The following is a 22,734-nucleotide window of genomic DNA, read 5'->3' on the forward strand; positions in this document are numbered from 1 at the left end:
ATAAGTTAAAAATAAAATTAATACAAAGCATGAAAAAAAATTTATTTAAAAAATAAAATATATCTATTTATTTATAAAAAGAAAATAATTTTAAAAAAAATCAGGAGGCGAGGTTGGGTTGATGTTTTGAATATTTAATAGATAGATCTAATTAAAGAGACGATGATTTTCTGCTTGAGTTTATAAAATGGAGAAAGGTCTTTTTGATTGATTTGGATATTATTTTGAAGTGATTTATTGCCGCTTGTCCAAAAGAGCAGGTTGATGTAGCTGCTATGGGAACAAAGTGGTTGTCGGTGGGAATAGTTTTGATTTTCTAGAGATTCAGATCTATTAAAGGGATCATGCATTATTAGATGGGGCCATGGGATCAATGCAGGTAAAATCCCACATTAAGATCTTTCCGATCGATTAAAAGCGGTACGATTGTTATGCCGTCAGGGTGTTTTCTATCTAAAAAGATGTCAGTTCTAAAATACTAGGAAAATTGGCTTTATTTAAAAAAGAAGATATTATTGAATTTATTTTATTATGTCGGCTGATTTACGATATAAATTTAGAGTGGAGATCTTGATTGCATTTAATACAAGTATATTGGTTTAGGAAATTTACGCCAAGGAGTAAACTGATTGCTTAACAGAACGAGTCGTTATCTATTAGTTGGTTAATGCTGGGATATGAGTCAAACCATTCATGACCAGAGTTGTTAAAATAAGTGTTCTTAGGAGCGATTTATATTGATGATCATTGCTCAAGCTGAGATAAGCTAAGGAACGAGATGCCAATCCTTGATCCCAATCTTTTGGTTTTGTTGAATCTGTTGTGGCTGAGTTTGGTAAGACATTAAAATTCCAACAATGTAAGGTTTCATCTAATAAATTATCTTTATCGATGTTAATAATTTGTGAGGTAATATTTTTTACTGCTTTGGTTGATGATATGAAACAAGGGCTATACTTAATGCCGATCTTAGGCCTAGTCAGAGAGAGTTGCCTGAAGCCATGAGTTAGAATTGAGTTCGATGTTTTTGTATTATCATTTGTTCGTATTCCTTTAAAAGAATTTCAAAAGAGAAGGCACCAGAAGTTTTTAAACAATACTAAATTTGTGGTATTAAAAGGGATTTTTTGAGAATAAAATATGCTTGATGGATGGGTAATTTTTTTAAGATCGATGGTTTGGGGAATAGTGATTGAAGGTGATTATTTAAAAAATTAAAAACTCCATCTATACCTCCCAATGGTGCTCCTAATATAGTGAAATATTGTAAGGGTGTCATTTATTTTAGATATCTTGAACCATCATCTAAAAAGGGTTTGAATATTGGTATGGATTCAGCAGGAATATGATATCCAAAGGTTTTGGATTCATTTACCTGTATCTATCCTAGAAGCGCCATTGGAGGGGGGGGGCGCAGTGCTATAACTCCCTGAAAAATTTGAATTTTTTTTTAATGGCTACCTAATATCCCCATGAACTAAAAATAAATTTTTTGATAGCACCCTGAACAATTTCTTTTACAATAATAATATTATAAATAGATGTGATTTTATTATTTAAAAATTAATTAGACTATCTGAATTTTTATTAAATGAATGCTATTTTAATTATTAGATTAGATTAATACATATAAATTATAATTTATTTTAAAAAATGAATAAAGCTATCTGAATTTTTATTAAATGAGTGCAATTTTATTTATTAGATTAGATTAATACATATAAATTATATTGACTATGTCAGCTTGAAATCAAATTCTGTTGAAATATCAATATCACTCATAATGTCTAAATATTGATTTAGCATTAATAGTTGAAGCTTATTTGATTTTATTATTATATTATTTTATAACTTTAAATAAATATAATCATTTGTTAATAATCCTTTAATAATTGAAAATTAACAAATTTAATATTGTAATTAGTAATTATCAGCTTCTTCCTAAAAATATTTTCAAGGTCCAAATAAGAATAAGAGATTTCTTTATAAAAGTAAGTAGACATATAGCTGATAATCCTTTATTATATAAAATTGGTTATAAAATATTATGTGAAATGTCACTTCTACAGACGTATTTTATAGACGTATTTTACAGTTTATATTTTAATATATTTTACTAATAAATGCTTTTTATAATAAATGTAAGTAACAATATGCATTCAATTTTTTAACGCTATCTATTTATTTAAATATATTATTAAAAATCATACATCTTATTATTCATACCACGATAAATGTAAATTTATTAGATATCTATTCTTCTATTTTTTTAAAGTATTTTTAGGAATGCTATTTTTATCTACCTTGAAAACAATTTTGAGTTAATACCAATAGAGGACATGCGACAATAATATATGAAATCTTAATTGCTTTCATCATATCACTAATAACTCAAGTCTTCATTATATTTGCAGAATTATTTACTCTATATTTAGTGTTTTTGTTTTATCAATTTATATAATATAATAAATTCTGTTATGAGTTTACATCGTGTGTCATGGCTATGACTGAATTAACCCTGTGGAAATATAATTTAAGATTATACTCCTACAGCTGAGAGCATATGATTGCATAATTTAAAAGAGTAATAACTGTCTAGTCGTTTATATATCATTAGGAAGATAATCTAGAAATTTAATATCTCACTTCCAGTTAACGGGATGACTGGTGGGCGCAGCATCCAGGCAAATAGATAAATGGATCTTCCCTAAAGAAAATTCCTAGCAATTCCAATGTCCTCATCGTCGATGAAATCTTTTTAAATAAAAAACGGCCCAGAGAAAATGAAGCATATTTATATTTTTAATTTGTATCTATATCGATGGTATTAAATTTGCTAAATTGATTTTAAAATATAATAAATAAAGAATATATTTATATTATTATAAGAAATCTTTGATAATTAATAAAAAAATTCCTAGCCCTCCCTTCTCTGCCAAGTTTTATAATAGACGACTGATAATTAGAGTATGCAGGCTTTAGGAATTAATTGAATTTTAGAGTAAAATTGATTTTATGGGCGTCATCAGAAGGATTGGTATATAAATACATTCGGCTGATATAAAGGGCAGCTTCGCACCCGTATGCACCAACATCAATTTTGTAAAATTTAAAAAAAATACTTCGTAATTTTCTGCCGATAATTTTGCTAATATTGTTGAAATATTGTAACTAACTTAAATTTTTAAAATAAATAATCTCTCTTTCTTTGTAAAGTATTTACACTTTATATATAAAGTTTACTAAATAAAATTTGAATGCAAAACATTATAAAAAATATAAAGTTAGTTTTTTTACCAAAATAAAATTAAGAGTAAGTTAAATAAGTATTTTTTACAAAAATAAAATTAAGAATAATCTACGCAAGGTAATAAAATAAGATGAGGTCAAATCATTATTCAACAAATATAAATATGAATGGCTAACTTAGCAAATTTCATATATATAATCAATATTCTCTGGCTTTTATTACAATTTATTTTACGGAAGTGAAAAATAAAGTTACATAAATTTTTTATTATAAAAACATGTTTTTACGAATATTGGCTATCTAATCTCTGTTATACATCTCTATATGGTTATAAGTTTATAATTATTTTTATGGGCAATTGTTTGTAAATACAAAGTGCCGGGTCTATCAATCACTTTAATTTTAAAAATATCACTCCATCAATATGAGTAAAAAAGATAACGAAGGTAAAATAATGAATAAATTTCGTGTAATTTTTAAAATTTTAGCTGAAGACACGGTTTTAGAGTTTATAAACAAACATAATAGACCATATAGTGCCACAGATATTAGCAATTTTATGCAAAAAGATTTTGGTAAAACCGCAATAATTAGAGCTTTAGATAATCTCGTTAATAAAAAATTAATAATTGAAAAATTATATGGCAAGCAAAAGGTTTTCATGCCTGATCAAGTTACACCACAGTTTATTTCTAAATAACAAAATTTTAAGGAGAAACTGCCTGTCGTTCAGGATTCTGAATTAAAAACTTTAGACATCCAAATTAATGAATTGTCAGAAAAACTTAAGGATTCTAAAAATGAAATGAAATTGCTAGAAAGCCGTAAACATTTAATCTATATGTCTTTATAAATATATCCTAGAATTGAAAAATTTTGAGACCAGCTTATCCATAGCAGAAGCTAGGGTTTTATTTGATAAAACTGAAAAAGAAGTTTTTTTAATTTATAATATATAATTTTAATATTCTTGTCTATAATAAAAAGACAGAATAATTTGACTAATTAATTTGAAAACTTAATTATGTTTTAAAAGTCTTATATTAAAATTTCTATTTATATATAAGAGAACTGAATTAAATTCAAAATTGGAATCTATCAAATCAAACGAAGTAATAATAACAGTGGAAGAAAGAACAAAGGTGCCACACAAATTTTATTTTCTAATATATATTTAAGACATTTCAAGATTATGAAAGAGTATTAAAAGAATTTAAAAAACGCAAAAGAATAGTAATACTTGCCTTTTTTAAAATTTAATTAATTTATTTTATAGGTGAATGAGATATTAGACACAATATTAGAAAATTATCCCAAAAATAAAAAACAATTATTGGTTTACTATTTTTAAAACTATTTGAATTATAATCAGGGTTTAAAACAAGATTCCGTAAACGATCTAAGCAAGATAAATCTAGGAACCAGAACCTATCCTTTTTTAAAATTTATAGGACCCCAAACCCATTTTATATTCCAGAACCATCTACGAAAAATGCAAATTATTTTTATAATTTTGTATGATACATTTTTGAAATGTTGTTTGATTGCTCAAAAGAGTTTGGAATCAGAACCAGGACCTCTCAAATCACTGTCAAATTCTGTTTTATGGAATTAACTTGTATTAGGACAATCAAAACCAAAAACTGATTTACATAGGTAAGCCAGTTTTCCCTCTGATTTTCCTTATCCAAATTTGATGGTCCTGAACTATAATATTTGTAAGATTCATTTTTCTCATATCTGTCACTATTACCTCATCTTAGGCCTTCCAAGAGGTCTTGATCCTACTTTCAATGAGGTGCCACTCTATACATTGTCTTACATTCCATATGTTCAAACTATCTTATATCGCTCCAACCACTTCTATTCTCATTCTTGCTATTTCTCTCTCTGAGATACCACACAAATCCATCTAATCATCTTCACCATTTCTTCTAATTTAGCTTATGAGCCACTTTTTGTCCATGTTTCACCACCATAGACTAAATAACTCCTCACAGCTTACACAAACTTTTCCTTATAATTTCAAGACGTTTTTATTTATTGAATAGATGACATTTCTCTATACTTTTCCATGCTTGTATTTCTAACATCAGCAGAATATACACTTCCATCTGTTTTTGGCATGTCACCCAAATAGAAAACTTACCAGGGTTGACTCATTGACAATATCCAAACTATCATTTTCCACATTACCATTATTATGTACCACTTTTACGCATGTTCTACAAATATTGCTAACATCAGACTTCCTTTTCCAAACTATATCTTTTATGAACCCGATTAAATTTCAAGCAACCCTTTTTCTACATATACCACAAGGCCAGCTGCTAAATTCCTCTACCTTCATATTGTCCCCACCATAGCCATCTTCCATCTAATAATTTTATCCCTCAATTCTTCCTCGATGTTTGCCATTAATGGTCACCTGCATATAATAGCTTCAATGGAAGTCCTTCATCTCTAGCCACCACTTCCATTACTAAGATAAATAATAAAATAATAATGGACTCATCAGGGATCCCTAGTGAAATTCTACCTTCACTTCAAATCTAATTTTCTTATCATCCATCCTTACCAGAGTTTGTACTCCCAATACATTGCCCGCCATACCAGCCATTCTTCCACACCAGATTTTCTCAACGCCGCCCATCGAGTAATTTCATGTCAGACCCTGTAAAATACCTTCTCCAAGTCAGCAAACACATAAAATAGTTTCTTCCTTTGCAAGATATTTCTCCTGTATAAATTAAAGGCATACAAAAGAATTTAGTAAAATAAATAACAATGTTTATTTTTATGTGATTCTTTGTTAAGTTCCTATTTTTGTAAAGGGATATTTATGATGTTTTTTTAATATTTTTGTTATTTATATGAATTAAAAATTGAAGTTTTCTAATGACATTTGGATTTTAGATAATTAATATATATAGTACATAGTTTTAATTATTATTTTGTTTATAAAAAATTATATAATTATAGGAAGAAATTGGTATTGAAGAGCAACCTAATCCACTTGAAGGCAAATAATTCGTTCTGTTTTTTTTTGTTCAAACATGAATTCATAGTATTGTAAATAAATCACAAGTATTAAAATTTCCTAACTATATCCTTATCTCATGTGATATTTGTCTTTAAAATAAAATATGAATTTATTGTAGAATATAAAATTGTAAATTAATTGTTCAATTTATTATAAAATTTATAAATTGTACGAAAATCTATTAAATAACGTAGATTTGATTAATATGATGTATAACAAAATAAGGAGAGAGGACCATCAGAATGAACCTATGATCATATTTTTAAAAATTTAGGCCAGGCCTTAAAAAATTGCAAAACTCATTAACTGAAAATAAGAAAAAAGTAATTTATATTATTGGAATCATCTGAGCATTTTTTAAAAATAAAAGTGTGTCAAAGCTATTTTCATTAATCCAATTCCCAATCTTTTTTCTCCATGGTATTTCTTAAAGATTCTGAGGGGAATAGATCATCCAGTTTCGACTGGCTATGGGAATTATAACTCATCTGAATTAACTGTTAGGTATTAGTTATTCTCTGTAAAATTTTGAAAGATGAATGTCTACAATTTTTTTATATAGAAAAACAAAATATTTTTAAATATAATTTATCTATTTTTTGACTTTCAAATATTTCAATATTTATTACAACTACTGTTTTATGTTCTATGGACCGCTATTTTACAAAAAAAAAGTAGCTCTCGTGCTTTTGCTAATGTTTTCAAAAAAAGTGGCTAAAGCTACTTTTTTAGAATTTTATTAAAATATTTTTTTACTTATCTCTATTTACACAAATAAATATGACTAAAATTTCAAATATATATTTTTTTTTCACATCTAAATAATAATAAATTTCCATACTGCAATCCACAGTTTATAACAATGATCAGAAAATATAAGCTATAACTAGGGTCTGCTCGAATTGAGCCTATTTTTAAAAACAGCTAACTCAATATTTTAGCTAGAAAAATATTCATTAAATCTCGAGATTTCGCCAATAGATGTCCTAACCTTTGTGCCATCTATAACCAAAATCTTCAGGCTTGTGTGATATTTTTCTGGATAAAATACTGAGTTCGCTTTTTTAAAAATCGACTCAAATTGAGCCGACTAACAATACTAGCTATGACTAAATAATCGTTCAACCCTAGCACGCCGCGATGCAGTATTAAGATTAATATACATATTTAAGAAAAATCATCAATATTCGTTCGAGTATTTTTAATTTTAAAAAATGCGTCTAAAGGATTATCAATAGTATTATTTATTCAAAAAAAATTCATAGTAGGTGGCGTTTTTGATATGGCTAGGGTCAGTCTAGAATTATAATAGTAATAGAATAAATTATGTAGGGGATAAGTTGGTAGCCATGTTTGCCAATTAACCATGCGACCATCTTTTAACTTTTTATTTATTGAACCAATTTCATAATAATTTATAAAATATAATCATTAAATAGATAAGCCTTGATCTGTTAATATTAATTATTTATTGTAATTTATAATACAATTCTTGAATAATATCTTATGGCCCATACCATGTTTGGACTGGGCCATAAAATATACCTTCACATAAACTCATCTAGCTTATTATAGATACAGCTTTAAATATCATTTTAAAGATTGAGATACACATTGATATTATGTTTGTTTATTATATTACTTTTAAATGTTTCCTCGTTGAATTGTTTGGTGATAAAACCATCAGGCATGGATAGACAATTTTTCAAATTCAGGAAAATGAAATTCAATATTATCAGCATTTTCCAGGGAAATTACTTTGTCGATATGATCTGTACCAAAATTATCTTAAAATATCGTCGACATTTTAAATATTAAATTAATTTGAAAACTAGATTTATAATGCAGATTTTTTAAATATAAATTTCAAAATTAAATTAAATAAAAGGATTATGATTTTAGAATTAATTGTAAATGTAATTTGAAATTTTTATGTGTATTTATTATGTAATATTAAAAGTAGCGAAGTAGCGCTTTAAATTAGTAGCGAGGAGCCATGGTTATTTTTTTTTAAAGTAGGGCACTAAAGCTACCGCTACTGAAAAAAGTAGCACGCTACTTTAACAACACTGGTTTTATATTTATTCCATGTCCTATGGTTAAAAATCACAAATGCATTTGATTTTTAATCGTATATCATCTAAAAATCAGGGGCGTCATTAGCCTTTAAAATCTTAGGTGGTTCAAAAAAATTATTTCCAAAATTACCTTTCCTTAGATAACATCCAAAATTACCTTCTTTTTTTTAGCTAACATCTAAAATAACCTTTTTAAGTGGTTTAAAAGAAAAATTTTAAATTTTTAGGGGGATTAAGGCTCTGAGTCCCTCGTTTAGTGATGCTACTGATAAAAATTATATTAAGTTTAGAAATAACCTAAACTAGTAAATGCCAATGGCCTACAATAGACGAAATAAAGGGATTAGATCGAAACCCGATCTTAAATAAAAGATTGGACCATTTTTTTTAAAAATCCTTCAAATCTCATACTAAAAACATTTAACTTTAAAATATAAATTATATATTATTAGCAATGTTATATAAATATTGTGAATATCTAATATATTTTATTCAACCACTGAAATATTAACCCAACTTTTTAAGTGTTGTGCAAATGAAAAAATATAGTCATTTTAATAGGAAAATATACATAGTTACTAAATAAAATTTTTTTTTTTAAAAATAGCATTATTTTAATTATTAAATATAGTTAAAAGAACTTCAACTATATAAATTTAAATAAAACGACACCTAAAATCCCAGGCTATTACCCATCTAAATTCTTCTAAGATCAACGCTGCTTAATTTCGGTATTGGAAAGAGAGCCTGTGTTTTTAGGGTGATATAGTCGTAAAATTATAGGATGCCTATTTATATAAAAATATTATTTTATATTTTTGGTATCCAGTCATTCTACAATAGTGCGGATCGTTATTTATTAATATTATAGATAGATTCATCCATTAATTTTGTTAAATAATTCAAACGATTCACATAGATATTCCTAAAAATCCCTCAAAAATATAAATAGCGATCAAAATAATCGAATAGACTCCCCCCCCCCCACCCCCACTTCCCTAACTAAATATTACACATTTTGCGTTTTTGTCTATTTTCAGAAATAAAAAATGAATATTATATAAATTGATATAGGCCCTAATTTAGCCACCAATCATCTATATTCATTTTTTTATTTATTATCTAGTGCTGTAAACATTTCTAAAATAATCCATATCTTTCATTTTCAATATCCATCTTTAAAAAAAGTTTTTTTTTTAAATTTCATATAATATACATAATTACCATATATTTTTTACACAATATATAAGCCATGTTTAAAGTCAGAGACCAACAGAGGTACCATTTGCAGGGCCGCTCGGATTCTGTTTTAAAAATTTTTAAGGCCCGCCCCGGATTTTTTAAAATATATATTTTCTTTATTTTTAATTTTTATAGATAATAATGTAGATTTCAAATATTAGGCCCGGCCCGAGTATTTTAATAAAAAATCTTTAGGTTCTGTCTGGGTCTATTTTAAAAATAAAAATTTGGCGTAATTTGTATATTTTGTTTTAAAAAATAAAATCTTTGGTTTCTGATGTAAGAGCTCTTATTCTGCCGCCTATTTTAAAATATAATTATTCATGTTTTTTGGGATAGTGAATAGATTATAGAGCTCTTACATCAGAATCCAAAGAATTTTATTTTTTAAATCAAAATATACAAATTACCATTTAAAAGATAATTATTCATGTTTTTTTGGGATAGTGAATAGATTATATTTTAAAAAATGACAATAAAAATAAATTCTAAATAATATCAATCATTGTATATAATATATAAAATTTAATGATTTTTACTTAGAACAATCTAAAATAAATTATTAACTAGAGTTATATTTATATTATATAAAATAAAATAATTAATATAAAATCAAATGTCGTTTTAAATTGGAACTTGAAGATTTTGAAACTGAATAATGCTTTTTGGGCACATTTTACATTTTGTAATTATTGAATTATTTCCTTCAATATAGGATGTTACTGTAAAATATTTATCATATTTGGGCCATGGTAATGTTAATTCATCTGATTTTGAATTTTCAGAATCAGATGAAGATGATAAAATGATAATATCCATGCTTATGCTAATCTATTAAATTAAAATATAAGTAATATTATTCAAATTAATAAATGATAATAATGGCTTGTTAAAAAATTGAAATGTGAAAAAGGAAAAACAGCTGATTAAAAATTATAAGACTTTTTTCTTAAAAAATTCGGATTAATATTAAATTTTTCAATTAAATAAAAACAAAAAGTGTTTTTAAAATCGAACGAATTTTAAATTCGAACGCGTTCGTCATAAAAGGAACGCGTTCACATTCAAAATTCGTCAAAAATAAAAGGAGCCCCTTCATCATTTTTTTCAAAAATTGAACGCGTTCGTTTACTAGCTAATAATGTTAGTTGTGCAAAGGTAAAAGGCTCAGAGTGTAAATTTGGCAAAGACGAAATAAGGAGAGCAGAAATAAGGAGAGCACTGGGAAAAAGGGAAGGCATCGAGTTTAACGATGGTTGTATCAGAGATGTTTAAAGGTTCTGATGACTTAGGGATTGAATGGTTAATGAATTTAGCCTATCAAATTGTCACAGGAGGAACTATCCCTGAGGACTGACGAAGAAGTATAATTATCCCAGTATACAAGGGAAAAGGTTATCCTTTAGATTGCGGGTCTTACAGAGCTATTAAAATCTTGGGACATGTAATGAAGGTATTTGAGAGGGTGTTAGAGAAGCGGATAAGGGAACAGACTAAAATTGATGAAATGCAGTTTGGTTTTACATCGAGGAAAGGCACAACAGTGCAATTCTTGTGGTGAGACAAATACAGGAGAAGTATCTTGCGAAGGAAAAGAAACTATATTATGCACTAGATGGGCCTTGAGAAAATCAGGTGTGGAGGAATAGTTGGTTTGGCAGTGATGGCAATGTATGTAGGAGTACAAACTGCAGTAGGGACGGATGATGAAGATAGTGAAAGCATTGAAGTAGAGGTTGGATTTTATCAAGGATCCGTGCTGAGTCCATTATTATTTATCTTAGTAATGAATGTGGTGGCTAGAGAAATGCGTGAAGGAGTTCCCTGGGAGCTATTATTTGCAGATGACCTTATATTAATGGCAAACAGTGAGGAAGAATTGAGGGATAAAATTAGTAAATGGAAAATGACTATGGAAGCGAAGGGCCTGAAAATGAATGCAGCAAAAACAAAGGTAATGATTGGTGGGGAAAATCTAAAGATAGAGAAATCCGGTGTGGCCAATATGTAAGTGGTAAAGGAGGGCTAGAAATTTAATCCAATGCACCAGATGCCAGAAATGGGTACATAATAGATATAGCGGGAAAAGTAAGTTTGATGCTAGCAAGAATGACCTTTATTTGTAGAACGTGCATAAAAGGGGTATACAAAATGGTGGTCTGGATAGGCAATTGGTTAACCCTAGGGAAAGTGAGGTTTTGGTATTTGGGTGATATGCTAAACGCAGATGGTAGTGTAGATTTTGCCGTTGTTGCAAGGGTCAAACAAGCATGGAAGAAGTTCAGAGAGATTTCATCTATTTTAACAAATAAAAAAGTCTATCTGAAGTTAAAAGGGAAAGTTTATTTAAGCTGTGTGAGGAGTTGTTTAGTTTATGGCGGCGAAACATGGGCAATGTATACGACTCGCAAAGTCAAATTAGAAAAAGCAGAAATGAGGATGATTAGATGGATGTGTTAGGTATCTCTGAGAGAGAGAAAAACTAGCAAGGAATTGAGAAAAATTGGGTATAAATATGATTGGAGTGGTAATCATAGACTAAGATGGTTTGAGCACGTGGAACGTATGGCAAAAGATGACTGGGTAAAAAGATGCACCTTGATGAAAGTAGAAGGATCAAGTTCTAGAGGAAGGCCCAAGATGGCGGCTATCACATGTGATAGCCGCGGATATGAGAAACATGAATCTTACAAATATTGATGCTCAGGACCGTCAAAAATGTAAAAAAAAATAAGAGGGAAAACTGGCCTACCTGGGAAACCTGGAAATCTTCATAAAACGGAGAGAAGAAGAATAGATAATAACACTGAATTTTTGGATGCTATTTTTAAAGGCACAAGATTTTAAGGAGAGAAATCTAACTATTGATTTTGAAAGTTCTAGTACAATACAAAAAGGAGAGTTATATATACTTTCATCATTAAATATAATATTTTATTTTAGCTTTAAAACCAGTGTGTTTTATGCTGCACTTGATTTTTTTTGATATATGCTGCAGTAGATCCAAATTCCAAGAATTAAAGTCTTCAAACTCTGAGGAGAGGGGGAGGGGAGAGTATTTAAAGTTGAAATAAGGAGAAAATTATCAAAATGAATACAAGAATCTGTTTTTGACGTTCCTAACTCATTAATAATTGATATTAACATTATTAAACTGCAAATTTATTGAATATTCTATATTATACATAAATAAAGTTCAATTTAGATTAATTTTTAAAAGTGGGAAAAATTATGTAGCAATAAAAAATTATCAGTTTTTATTTACAGAATTTTATACTTCTTTTATTATTAAATATCATTTGATTTTTTGATATAAAATAAAAAGAATTATTAGTGTGATATAAAATATAGTAATATCCACTATATATTTATATAATATAATAAATACAACTTATTTATACAATTAGAAATAACTTATCTTATTTAATACATATAAATATAAAAGTTTTATCAAATGTAGTAGAGCTAAATTGTAGTTACTATTATCAAAAGGACATAGTCGATAAATAAGGCGCGAACCCTTGAAATCCCTGTTTGTCAGCATCAGGTTTTTCTAACCGAGTTTATCATCTCCAATGATAAATAATTTAAAGGGGGAAGGGTGTCACCGGGGAAATATTTTAGAGGGAGTTAACTCGTCAGGGATTATTATTTGATAAATGGGTTTATGTTTTAGCTCAAAAGCCTTATATCCCCTACTCTCCTAAATAAATTTTTAAAGTATTTTCTAATCATTTTAGAAAATTAATGTGACAAGGAAAATTTATTCTTTATCGCGTGTACATAATTTACGGTAATATATGGGTTTTAATATTTTTTTTTGAACATTAAATATAAACTATTGCCGTTGGATTCTTATAAATGTTTATTAATTTAATGATTGTTGTTTATTAGTATAATAAATTAATGTGTTTTTGATTTAAATTTAATGTTTTCAAATGTAAAATTATTTATTCATATATATATTTGATTATTCGATGAACGGGAAATTTAATTACAGCAAAGAAAAGATAGGAATGCCATTGAGAATCTCCTGGAATAACGATGATTCTGAAACCTTATTAAATGAAGATATTGTAATAATTTAGTTCATTATAATAATCACTGGATTGTTGAAGGATTCTATAAGTGTTTTCATTTAAAAAAAATTTTTCCCTAAAATCTTAAGAAATTATTATAAATCAAACTATATAATTAAAAAATTTATTTGTCCTCAGGACCGTAATTAAGGGGTGACATATGGTTATCCTCACAAAATTTTTGATCCATCCCAAAGAAATATGTTATGTTAGATTTTGCTTAATTATATACACTTAAAATTAAATTGTAATAAAAAAAAATATATAAATTACATACATTTACCTTAATATAGCATGGACTATGCTTAATATTACATATGATTTCTGTTAACCAAATAATTTATATTTTACTATGATAAATTGCATATTTTAATTTGCTTAAATACCCCACTGCCCCACTCCCAAGAAAAAAAATCAAGTTACAGCCCTAGTTTGTAATAAGCGTTAATTTAAATTTACACTAAAGATTATAAATAATATAGCTTTTTTTATTCATTGTCTTTTTAACTGTTGCCCAATTTTAATCTTATCTAGAAATGCCCCATAATCCAATGGTTATTTAATAAATATGCATATTTAATTTCAACATATTCTGAAAATCAGGAAAATTTACTCTTATTTGTAGCATAATATATTTTAAAATTATAAAGATTTCCCGTTAGAAATTTAAAAAACTCAGCTGGTTAAAAATCTTGATAAGAATTCAATTTATTTTTTAATGTTAATAAATAGGAATCGGATGAATTAAGGTTCGACGATTTAAGTGACAAATTGGAACCGCCAAGTAATATGTTTGAAGAAGTACTTTTTGGAATTTTGAGCGATATTTACCCTGAAAATGAAACTGAACTCAAATCTATCTTAGGTATATGATATATAAATATTATATTTGTCTTTTTCCAATTTATAAATATATTTATCTGGCCATATTTTAGAAGATGTATATTCTATGATTCCAATAAAATTGCCCCCATATAAATTTACAAAAAAAATGGGTAATAAAATGATATATGACATCGGCCAACATACAATAATTAAACACTACCTTCAATCCTAACCTTTTCAAGTTGATTTCAGGAAAAAAACTGCCACAAGCTGGAATCGAACAAGCTTGGTCATTTTTCAGTTAAGATATCTAACTTCTGACCCATTAACCCAGGAAAATATTTTTTTAGCTAATGATAATGCATGTCGTCGGACATAAAATTTTTATAAAATCGATTCAATTTTGTTAAATTTATTAAACCTACCCCATATCGGTGACCCTTCTAACCATCTAATCTAACCCTTACCCACCTTTTCCAGGAAGTTACTTGAGGAAAAAACTGGTTCGATGAAATCACACTGCCCTGCACTTCACTTTATTTCCTTGATAATACTAACCCACTGAATTATAGTTGCCACTCCAAAATGTTAATTATTTATATATAAGGATACAGAGGTGTTTTGTTTTTTACACAAGGTTCAGAGAGATGGGGATAGAAGAACTTGCCTCCAATTTATTGAAGTGGTAAAGGGGTAGGCATTCAAAGGGGGCGGGGCAGGCTAAATAAAAATAAGCACTATTTATAGAGTAAAGTCAAAAATAACTATTTTTTAATTTATTAATAAATATTTATTTCTCATTCATTTATAGATAACATTTTAGTAGAGTTTGAAATTAAGAAACAACTAGTTGACCAACATCAACCAATAATTATTTGTCATTCCTGGCCTAATTACTTATGAGGCCTGCCAGAGTTTAATTATAATTGTTTTTATTTTTAGGTTATAAATGGTAGCTCATTATAAGATTTTTAAATTAATATAATGGGGTTGTTAGAGCACAATGGATGGGTAAATATCGCGGCCGAATGGTGCAATTTATTTAGGGGGTGAATTTGGGAGAGGGTTTGCCTTCAACGAATTTTCTCTCATGTAGACGCAGTTTTTACATATAAAGAATACAAGTCTGAGACGCATTATCATGTGATCCAATATATGTACAAGGATTATTCTCGATGTTATTTAATATTTTTATAAATTACCGATGTAACCAATAAAGTTCTACGCTAAACATGAATAGTAAAATTTTAATTTACTATAATTTACATTAATTACTAATTTAAATAAATTTTCATAAAAAACTTCGTTTTAAAATATAAAAATCAACTCCACAATTAATTGATTGATATTTCATACCATCTATTTTTTAATTTATATTATTTAATTTAAGTTCACAAATTGCGTTAACCTTAGCAGATCCCTAACCATTTTGAACCTCCCTCCCTTAATTTTTCCCTCTGCCAGTATAGGGCCAGATAATGTCATACCTCTCGGTTAAGAGTGCGAAAAACCTTTATCATAGAACTTATACATTGTTAATATCTTTCCTTCCAACTAACTCATAGACCCTATTTTATAGCAGGTCATTAAACAAGGTATATACTCTGAGCTACCTTGTGATTATCATTTTATGACAGTTATAGCTGCAATGACTCCTAAGGGAGCTTTGCTTTATGTCATCGGGAATAAACTAAATATTATAAAGGGAAATTTCCTTGATTGTTATCATTTGAAGCATATACTTTTAATTGAAATTCTCAAAGGAGTTTTATCTGTTAAGCTCATAACTTTCCCTTATAATTTTACATTTGCTTATTATTTATATTTATTTTTTTGTACACATACTTATTTTTTAATTGTGCAACATTCCTTTTTTATAATTACCAATTATTTTTAAAAATAATTAGAGTAAATGGTAATATAATTTTTTTTATTGTTTAATTTAGGCTGTCTAAAACCATTTTAAAAAAAATCTAGAGTTTTCAAAACTTTCGCAAATTTTAATGAAATCGTATGTTAAATTAAATTTATAAAATTTTCTAGAATTATGGTTTAGATATGTTCTTATTTTTATATTTTAAAATAGCTTATTTATTTATTTTAGTTTTGAAAGTGAATTTAATTTTTTTATTTTGGATACAGCCTTAAAAATATTATTTATAATAAACAATTCAAACCAAAATATAGATAATATTCTTATTAATAACACTAAATAAATTATGGACCATATTAGAAATAAAAAATAAATAAATTACGAATTAATGTTTTTTCAAAATCAAAACAAAATCTAGCTCATAAATCAATAGAATAAAATAGATATTAAGGGGTAACCCCCAATCCTTAGCCCGTTCCTAGTTTCCTCAAAGAATGATAATTAAACACTCAGATTTTAGAAGAAAAGTAGATTACTTACACTATTTTGAAATAATTCCCCTACTCCCTTTTAAATTTGGTAACCTGTCAGGCCTTATCCCATATCTAGTTTCGGTGAAATTAAAAAAACCTATTATTTATTAAATATTGTTCTAACTTAAGTCCAAATAGGGCCCTAGCTTGGTTGTTCAAGAATCAGTAAAATGAAGTGCATTATAATTTTAACTGACTGGCCTGTTTTCCAATTTTCTGGAGTAAGGGGTTCTTTGGGACCTTTCGGGGGATATGGTGGGGGCTTTCAGCATTGTTTCTGTTTGATACACTTTTCAGATGTAGAAATGATATTTAAATTTATATAATCCCGGTTACATACCATTACGGCCTCTCCTAAGTGCTTTTTATTTTCCAAATTTTTTAAGATGAAATTCAAAATTTATCTAATCCAGAGAGATGCAGGGGCCCCTACAACGGGGGGGGGGGTCCGAAGCAACTGCTTCAGTAAATTTGAGTGGGGGTACTTTTTTTTAAAAAAATTAAATAAAAAAATTTTTTTTAAATTAAAAAAATTTTTTTTTTTACATCCATCATGATCATGTGATTTCTGGTTTATAAATGTAATAATAAGATCCCCCCCCCCACCACTTAATATTTAATTTAAAATATTGACGGAAATTTTGGTCGAGGTTTAGTAAATTTTATTTAATATCTCGTAACCAAGCCTTCTGGGGGAACAGGCAACAAGAAGGCAATATGATGGCCCTTATTAAGCTTATTGCAGATTCTGAACCTATACTAAAAATGTATATACAGCAAAATGAAGAAAGAAAAAAGGATAAAAAAATAAGGGATTAAAAACGAAATTATATTCAAACCTATTATCATATAATAAAATAATATAAACATTCTCATTGAAACCATGAAAAATATGGTTATAAAAAAATCAAAATGAGATTACATTTAACAGGTGCTTTTCAATCATAGTTGATGGCAGATACGATGTTTCGAAATCAGAAGCAATAGCTTTGATAGTATATGTTGAAAATAGTGAGACGCCGAAGCCTGTTGAAAGACTGATTGACATATATTGTACGGGAAATACCACAGGTCTCGATATAAAGCATAATATAATATCCAAACTTGGCTCGATGAATTTACCCCTTGAATATCTAGTTGGGCAAAGTTATGATGGCGCCTCAAACATGAGTGGAAGAATCAATGGTGTGCAAGCCTTGATTAGAGCAGAGGCGCCAAAGGCAGCTTTTATTTGGTGTTATTGTCATCGATTAAATTTAATCGTTGTTCAATTATGCCAATCAATTAAAAAACTTCGAAATGTTCTAGGAATACTAGATGAGATTTATGTCTATTTTAATGGTGTAAAAAGATATGAGGTACTCAAAAAATTTCAGTGTAATGATCTGAAAAAATCGCAACGATTTCTACGCGTCAAGAATACCACTCGGTAATAGTTCCTTATTAATTTAAATTTTAAATATTTTTTTTATTTAGAAGCTGGCTATCGCCATATAAAGTTATTGTAAATTTTTTTCAACTTTATGATGCCTTGAGGGCAGCTTTAACAAATTTAAAGGATTCTGAAGATCCTGCCACTTCCACTATGGCTAGTGCTATAGTCTTTAGAATAGAAAAATTTGATTTTATCTAATCACTTTGTATTTTGGATAAAATATTGTTGATAACAAGTTTGGCTTGTACAAAATTGCAAACCATTTCGAAGGATATAGGGTATGCAATAAATCAAATTCAATTGGCAAAAGATTGCTTGATTAATTTGAGAAGTATAATATAAATTATTGTCTTAATTATTTTTTAATCTAATAGATAATAACACTGAATTTTTGGATGTTTTTTCAAAGGCGCAAGATTTTATGAAGGAGAGAAATCTACCATTTGATTTTGAAAGTTCTAGACTTCAAACATTACAATCCAAAAAGGAGAGGTATATATATACTTTCATCATTAAATATAGAAATTTTTTTTAGCTTTAAAATAGGTGTGTTTTATGCTGCACTTAATTATTATGCAGTTTAACGAAAGATTTAATGATGATTCAATAAAATTTTTACATCAAACATCATTTTTTACGCCAAAGGGAATGGCAGAAAAATCAATTATTAATGAAGATATCGAGGATATCTGTGAATTTTACAATTTAAATTCAAGTCAAATTTTCGAAGAAATGTTGAAGTTTAGAAATATTTATAAGATGGCCAAAATGGGGAATGTAATTATTACTCATGATCTAGAGGTTCAAGAATCTAAAGATTTGTCAGATTCTGAGAATTGTAAATTTATTTAATTAAAATATTTTTACCAATACATTATTTAGCTTCTTCTGATGATGATGATAATTCAGGGACTTACGATTCAGATTGGAAAAACCATTTATTTTACCTTATCGTTTACTTTTAAATTTTTCTGCTTTCCCTAATTTAAGAATTTTATATAAATATTTATTAACCATTCCCACAACCTCGTGTACTGCCGAAAGAGTCATGAGTAAAATTAAATTAATTAAATCAAGACTGCGCAGTACCATGAAAGATTTTTTTCTCAATAATTTAACCATATTATCAATGGAAAATTTTTTATTTAAACAATTAAATACTGATGAAATTATAAATTCTTTCGCTTTCTCCTCCCCTAATTTATATAAATTATTAATTTAAAAATAATATTTATAAAGTTATATTTTTTGCATTTTATTTATATTATATATTAAAAATTGATGCAATAAAAATTATTTTTGAAATTTATGGGTGTCATAATTATCATTTTTTCGAAGGGGGGGATACTTTTCAAGGGGGTACTTTTCATGGGGGTACTTTTCATGGGGGTATTCTGCTTCATTCGCTCAAAAAGTGTAGGGGCCACAGGAGAGATGTGACAAGCGTTTGATTAATGCTGCAAAAACTATCGTAGAGCGTGCCTTTAAACGAAAAGTTGAGCAAGCGGAACGTGGTGGAAAAGATATGGAAGCGTTTTTGAAATTGACAGTGATAGATGTTATTTTCAAGTATACTCTATATTTTCCTTATAGTTCAAAAATTTAGAGGTTTAAATATCTATTTATGCAAGAAACATTAAAAATAGCCAAGTTAAGAAAACACAATAAAAATTGTCAATGTAACTGGATTTTATTGGACTCTCAAAAAAATATTTCTTAATTATCTTAGAAATTTTTGAATAACAATCTATACAAAAACCTATTTTACAAATCTGTCTCTTATCTGTTTAATATTATTGCCATGTAAAAAAACCCTGTTGCGTTCCATCGGAATAGGTTTATTTCCCGAATATTAGTGGGATTAATATTGATTAAAACCGATGCTATAAACTTTATAATATTAACTAGGATTTGACAGAGTAAGGTTGTGGGAAATAGCTTCACACCTTTTACAAATGTATAATCCATCTCCCAATACTGACGTGTTAAACTTTAAAAATGCTTTCAATAGCATATTTCGTCAATATTAAATTAACTGAGTAGGGAAAAACGTGAATTCAAATGTCTGATTATAAATAATATCCTTTCTTTCTTGCTTATTTAGAAAGTTAGAAATTCCCATTCAATGTTTATCAGTACCCCTGAGGCGATCTCACGGACAAGATTGCTAAATGAATTGGTAGTTATGTTAACTCAACAAAAAAGGTTTCTAAAAATATTTTAAGACACATGATTTATTGGTAATGTCTTGAGAAATTTTCCCATGGATTTGAGCCCGGGTATGGCCTTAAAATTGCATTTTTAAAGAAATATTTTTTTTAGCTCCCAAACATGGTAGGAAAAATACTCTAACTTGCATAATTTGCAGATTTATGTTGGGGCTACCAATGGATATAATAGTTTGATTATATAATTTCGAATAATGATTTAATCCCAATGTGCAAAACACTAGGTATTCTGGTCTCCCCTAAATAAATTAAAAGCAGTTCAAAAATTCAACGCAATTGTCGGAAATTTACATGGCATATGCTTAGTGTTTTGCAACTATAATTGTAAATGATTATTTTTTAAGAATGTAAATGACTGTTACTAGTTACCTTTTTAAGAATGTAACTAGTTTTCTTTTGAAAACAACTTTTATCAACACTACATATGCTTTATATATGCTGGTATACGATTCCGGCAAAATCAGGTCTTTCAAAAGTTATTAAATTTTCTAAAAATCAAATATTTGCCAAACTTCTACCATATTTATAGATTTTTATTCAGTCTTTTTTTTCTTCCCGGAAACATAACAACTTTAAAAAAAAAGATGATATCCTTTTTAATACTTAATTACTAGACAGAAAAAAATTGAATTAAGTTTTTTTTATAGTGACTATTTCTCTGATATTAGCATCAAAACAAATAAAACATTTTTTTATTAAAATATAGTGAAAAAAATTATTAGATTAAAGAAATATCTATTAATAAACAGGTATTGACGTACGATATGTCTAAAATAGAAAAACAAGTATTTGAAAGTTTTATATGCGAGTTCGGTGGTGAATTGATGGATGCCATTTGTTGCATTTTAGAAGGAACCGACTATTTGGCTGCGATATATGATAAATATCCGGAGGATGTATGTTAAAAATATATCTCATGTATAGATTCCAAGACTAATCTACAAAAACAGGATATTCAGTCTGACACCCATCATATTATTTTATAAATTTAGTATGGTAACCTTCGAAAACTATAAAAAAATATATAATTATAATTTTGTCTTCCAACCCCCACTCAGGGACTGAGATATGAGAATTTTATTCAGAAAGTTTTTATTAAATTTTTGAGTTGCAAATATCTGTAGGAAAAATTAGGATATATATAAAATAAATTTAATCCATCAACAAAATATTAAGGGCAAAAACAAGAAATTAATAACGTGAAAGGGCTATATAAACAAATCGGTAAAATTTATTTTTCTTTGATATTTTTTTATAAGTAGCTCCTAGATAAGAATACATTTAAAATATATGCTGTAGATTTAACGGCTTTTAGAGTTATCATCCAGTGGGGCATATTACAAATTTTCTCTTTACAATCAACCTTTTATCCTAATTATTTTCTCCTTCCTGAAATATTTTCTTAAGGTAATAAAAATCCCCGCATATTACTCAACACCCCCCCCCCTCTTACCAAAAATTGAATATATCACTATAAACAATAATTAATTTGAAAGAGAAATAAGTAAAAGTTAATAATTTTTTAAAAATATGAAAATGGCTGTATTCCATTTATAATTAAATCATTTATCAAATCATATAGATACGTTTAGGCAATGTTTTGAGAATTCTTTTTAAATAAAAATATGAAGACTTTGCTATTGAAGACGTATATCATAGTTAAACAATTTTTTCATTTGATCTAGCCTTCTAATTTTGTATTGCCATCAGAATTGTTGAGTTTTCTTGTCTTTTACTCTTAAATTCTATTTTAATAGTCAGGATCGGGGAGGGGGGCATTTTTAGGTCAGTTTTTCCCACAAATTCTATTTGAATCTTAATTATTGTAGACCTTTGCTATACTCTATTTTAAAAAATAATCTTTAGGTTTACACTTATTTTTTTAAAAAATACATTTTTTCTAAAAGTTATGAATAATAGTCATTATTTAAAAGGTTATTAATCTTTACCAATTTTTCTTTTAAATTCTTCTTTATAGTGATATATTATATACTCTGGGGGAGAGGGGGGGGGGGGTTAGCTTAAAATGATAATAACGAGAACAGGCAAATTTTTTAATAGGGGCTCCTTGCCCCTCTCCCCCACCCCACTGGCTTCGCCTATGCCTTCAAAATATCATTCTTCATAATATTTGAAATTCTGTTACTA

The 22,734-nt window shown here is 27.7% G+C and overlaps 1 protein-coding gene across 2 annotated transcripts; it reads left to right on the forward strand.

Moving 5' to 3' along the window:
• The first annotated feature begins 3,579 nt into the window (after window positions 1-3,579).
• LOC135922032 (homologous-pairing protein 2 homolog) lies at window positions 3,580-6,470 on the forward strand. 2 transcript variants are annotated; one of them, XM_065456439.1, is made up of 8 exons: window positions 3,580-3,696; window positions 3,739-3,923; window positions 3,963-4,074; window positions 4,115-4,185; window positions 4,318-4,392; window positions 4,430-4,483; window positions 4,527-4,586; window positions 6,233-6,470. In XM_065456439.1, exons 1-8 carry the CDS (start codon window positions 3,675-3,677, stop codon window positions 6,278-6,280), a joined length of 627 nt encoding a protein of 208 aa, XP_065312511.1. In that variant the 5' UTR covers window positions 3,580-3,674; the 3' UTR covers window positions 6,281-6,470. The 2 variants fall into 2 exon arrangements, with proteins under 2 accessions (XP_065312511.1, XP_065312512.1); XM_065456440.1 differs by lacking the exons at window positions 4,430-4,483; window positions 4,527-4,586 and having other exon boundaries at window positions 6,233-6,337.
• Window positions 6,471-22,734: the final 16,264 nt, after the last annotated feature.

Source organism: Gordionus sp. m RMFG-2023, chromosome 1 (genome assembly GCF_954871325.1).
Source record: "Gordionus sp. m RMFG-2023 chromosome 1, tfGorSpeb1-WG-v2, whole genome shotgun sequence".
In the NCBI taxonomy this organism is placed as follows: Eukaryota; Metazoa; Nematomorpha; class Gordioida; order Chordodea; family Parachordodidae; genus Gordionus; species Gordionus sp. m RMFG-2023.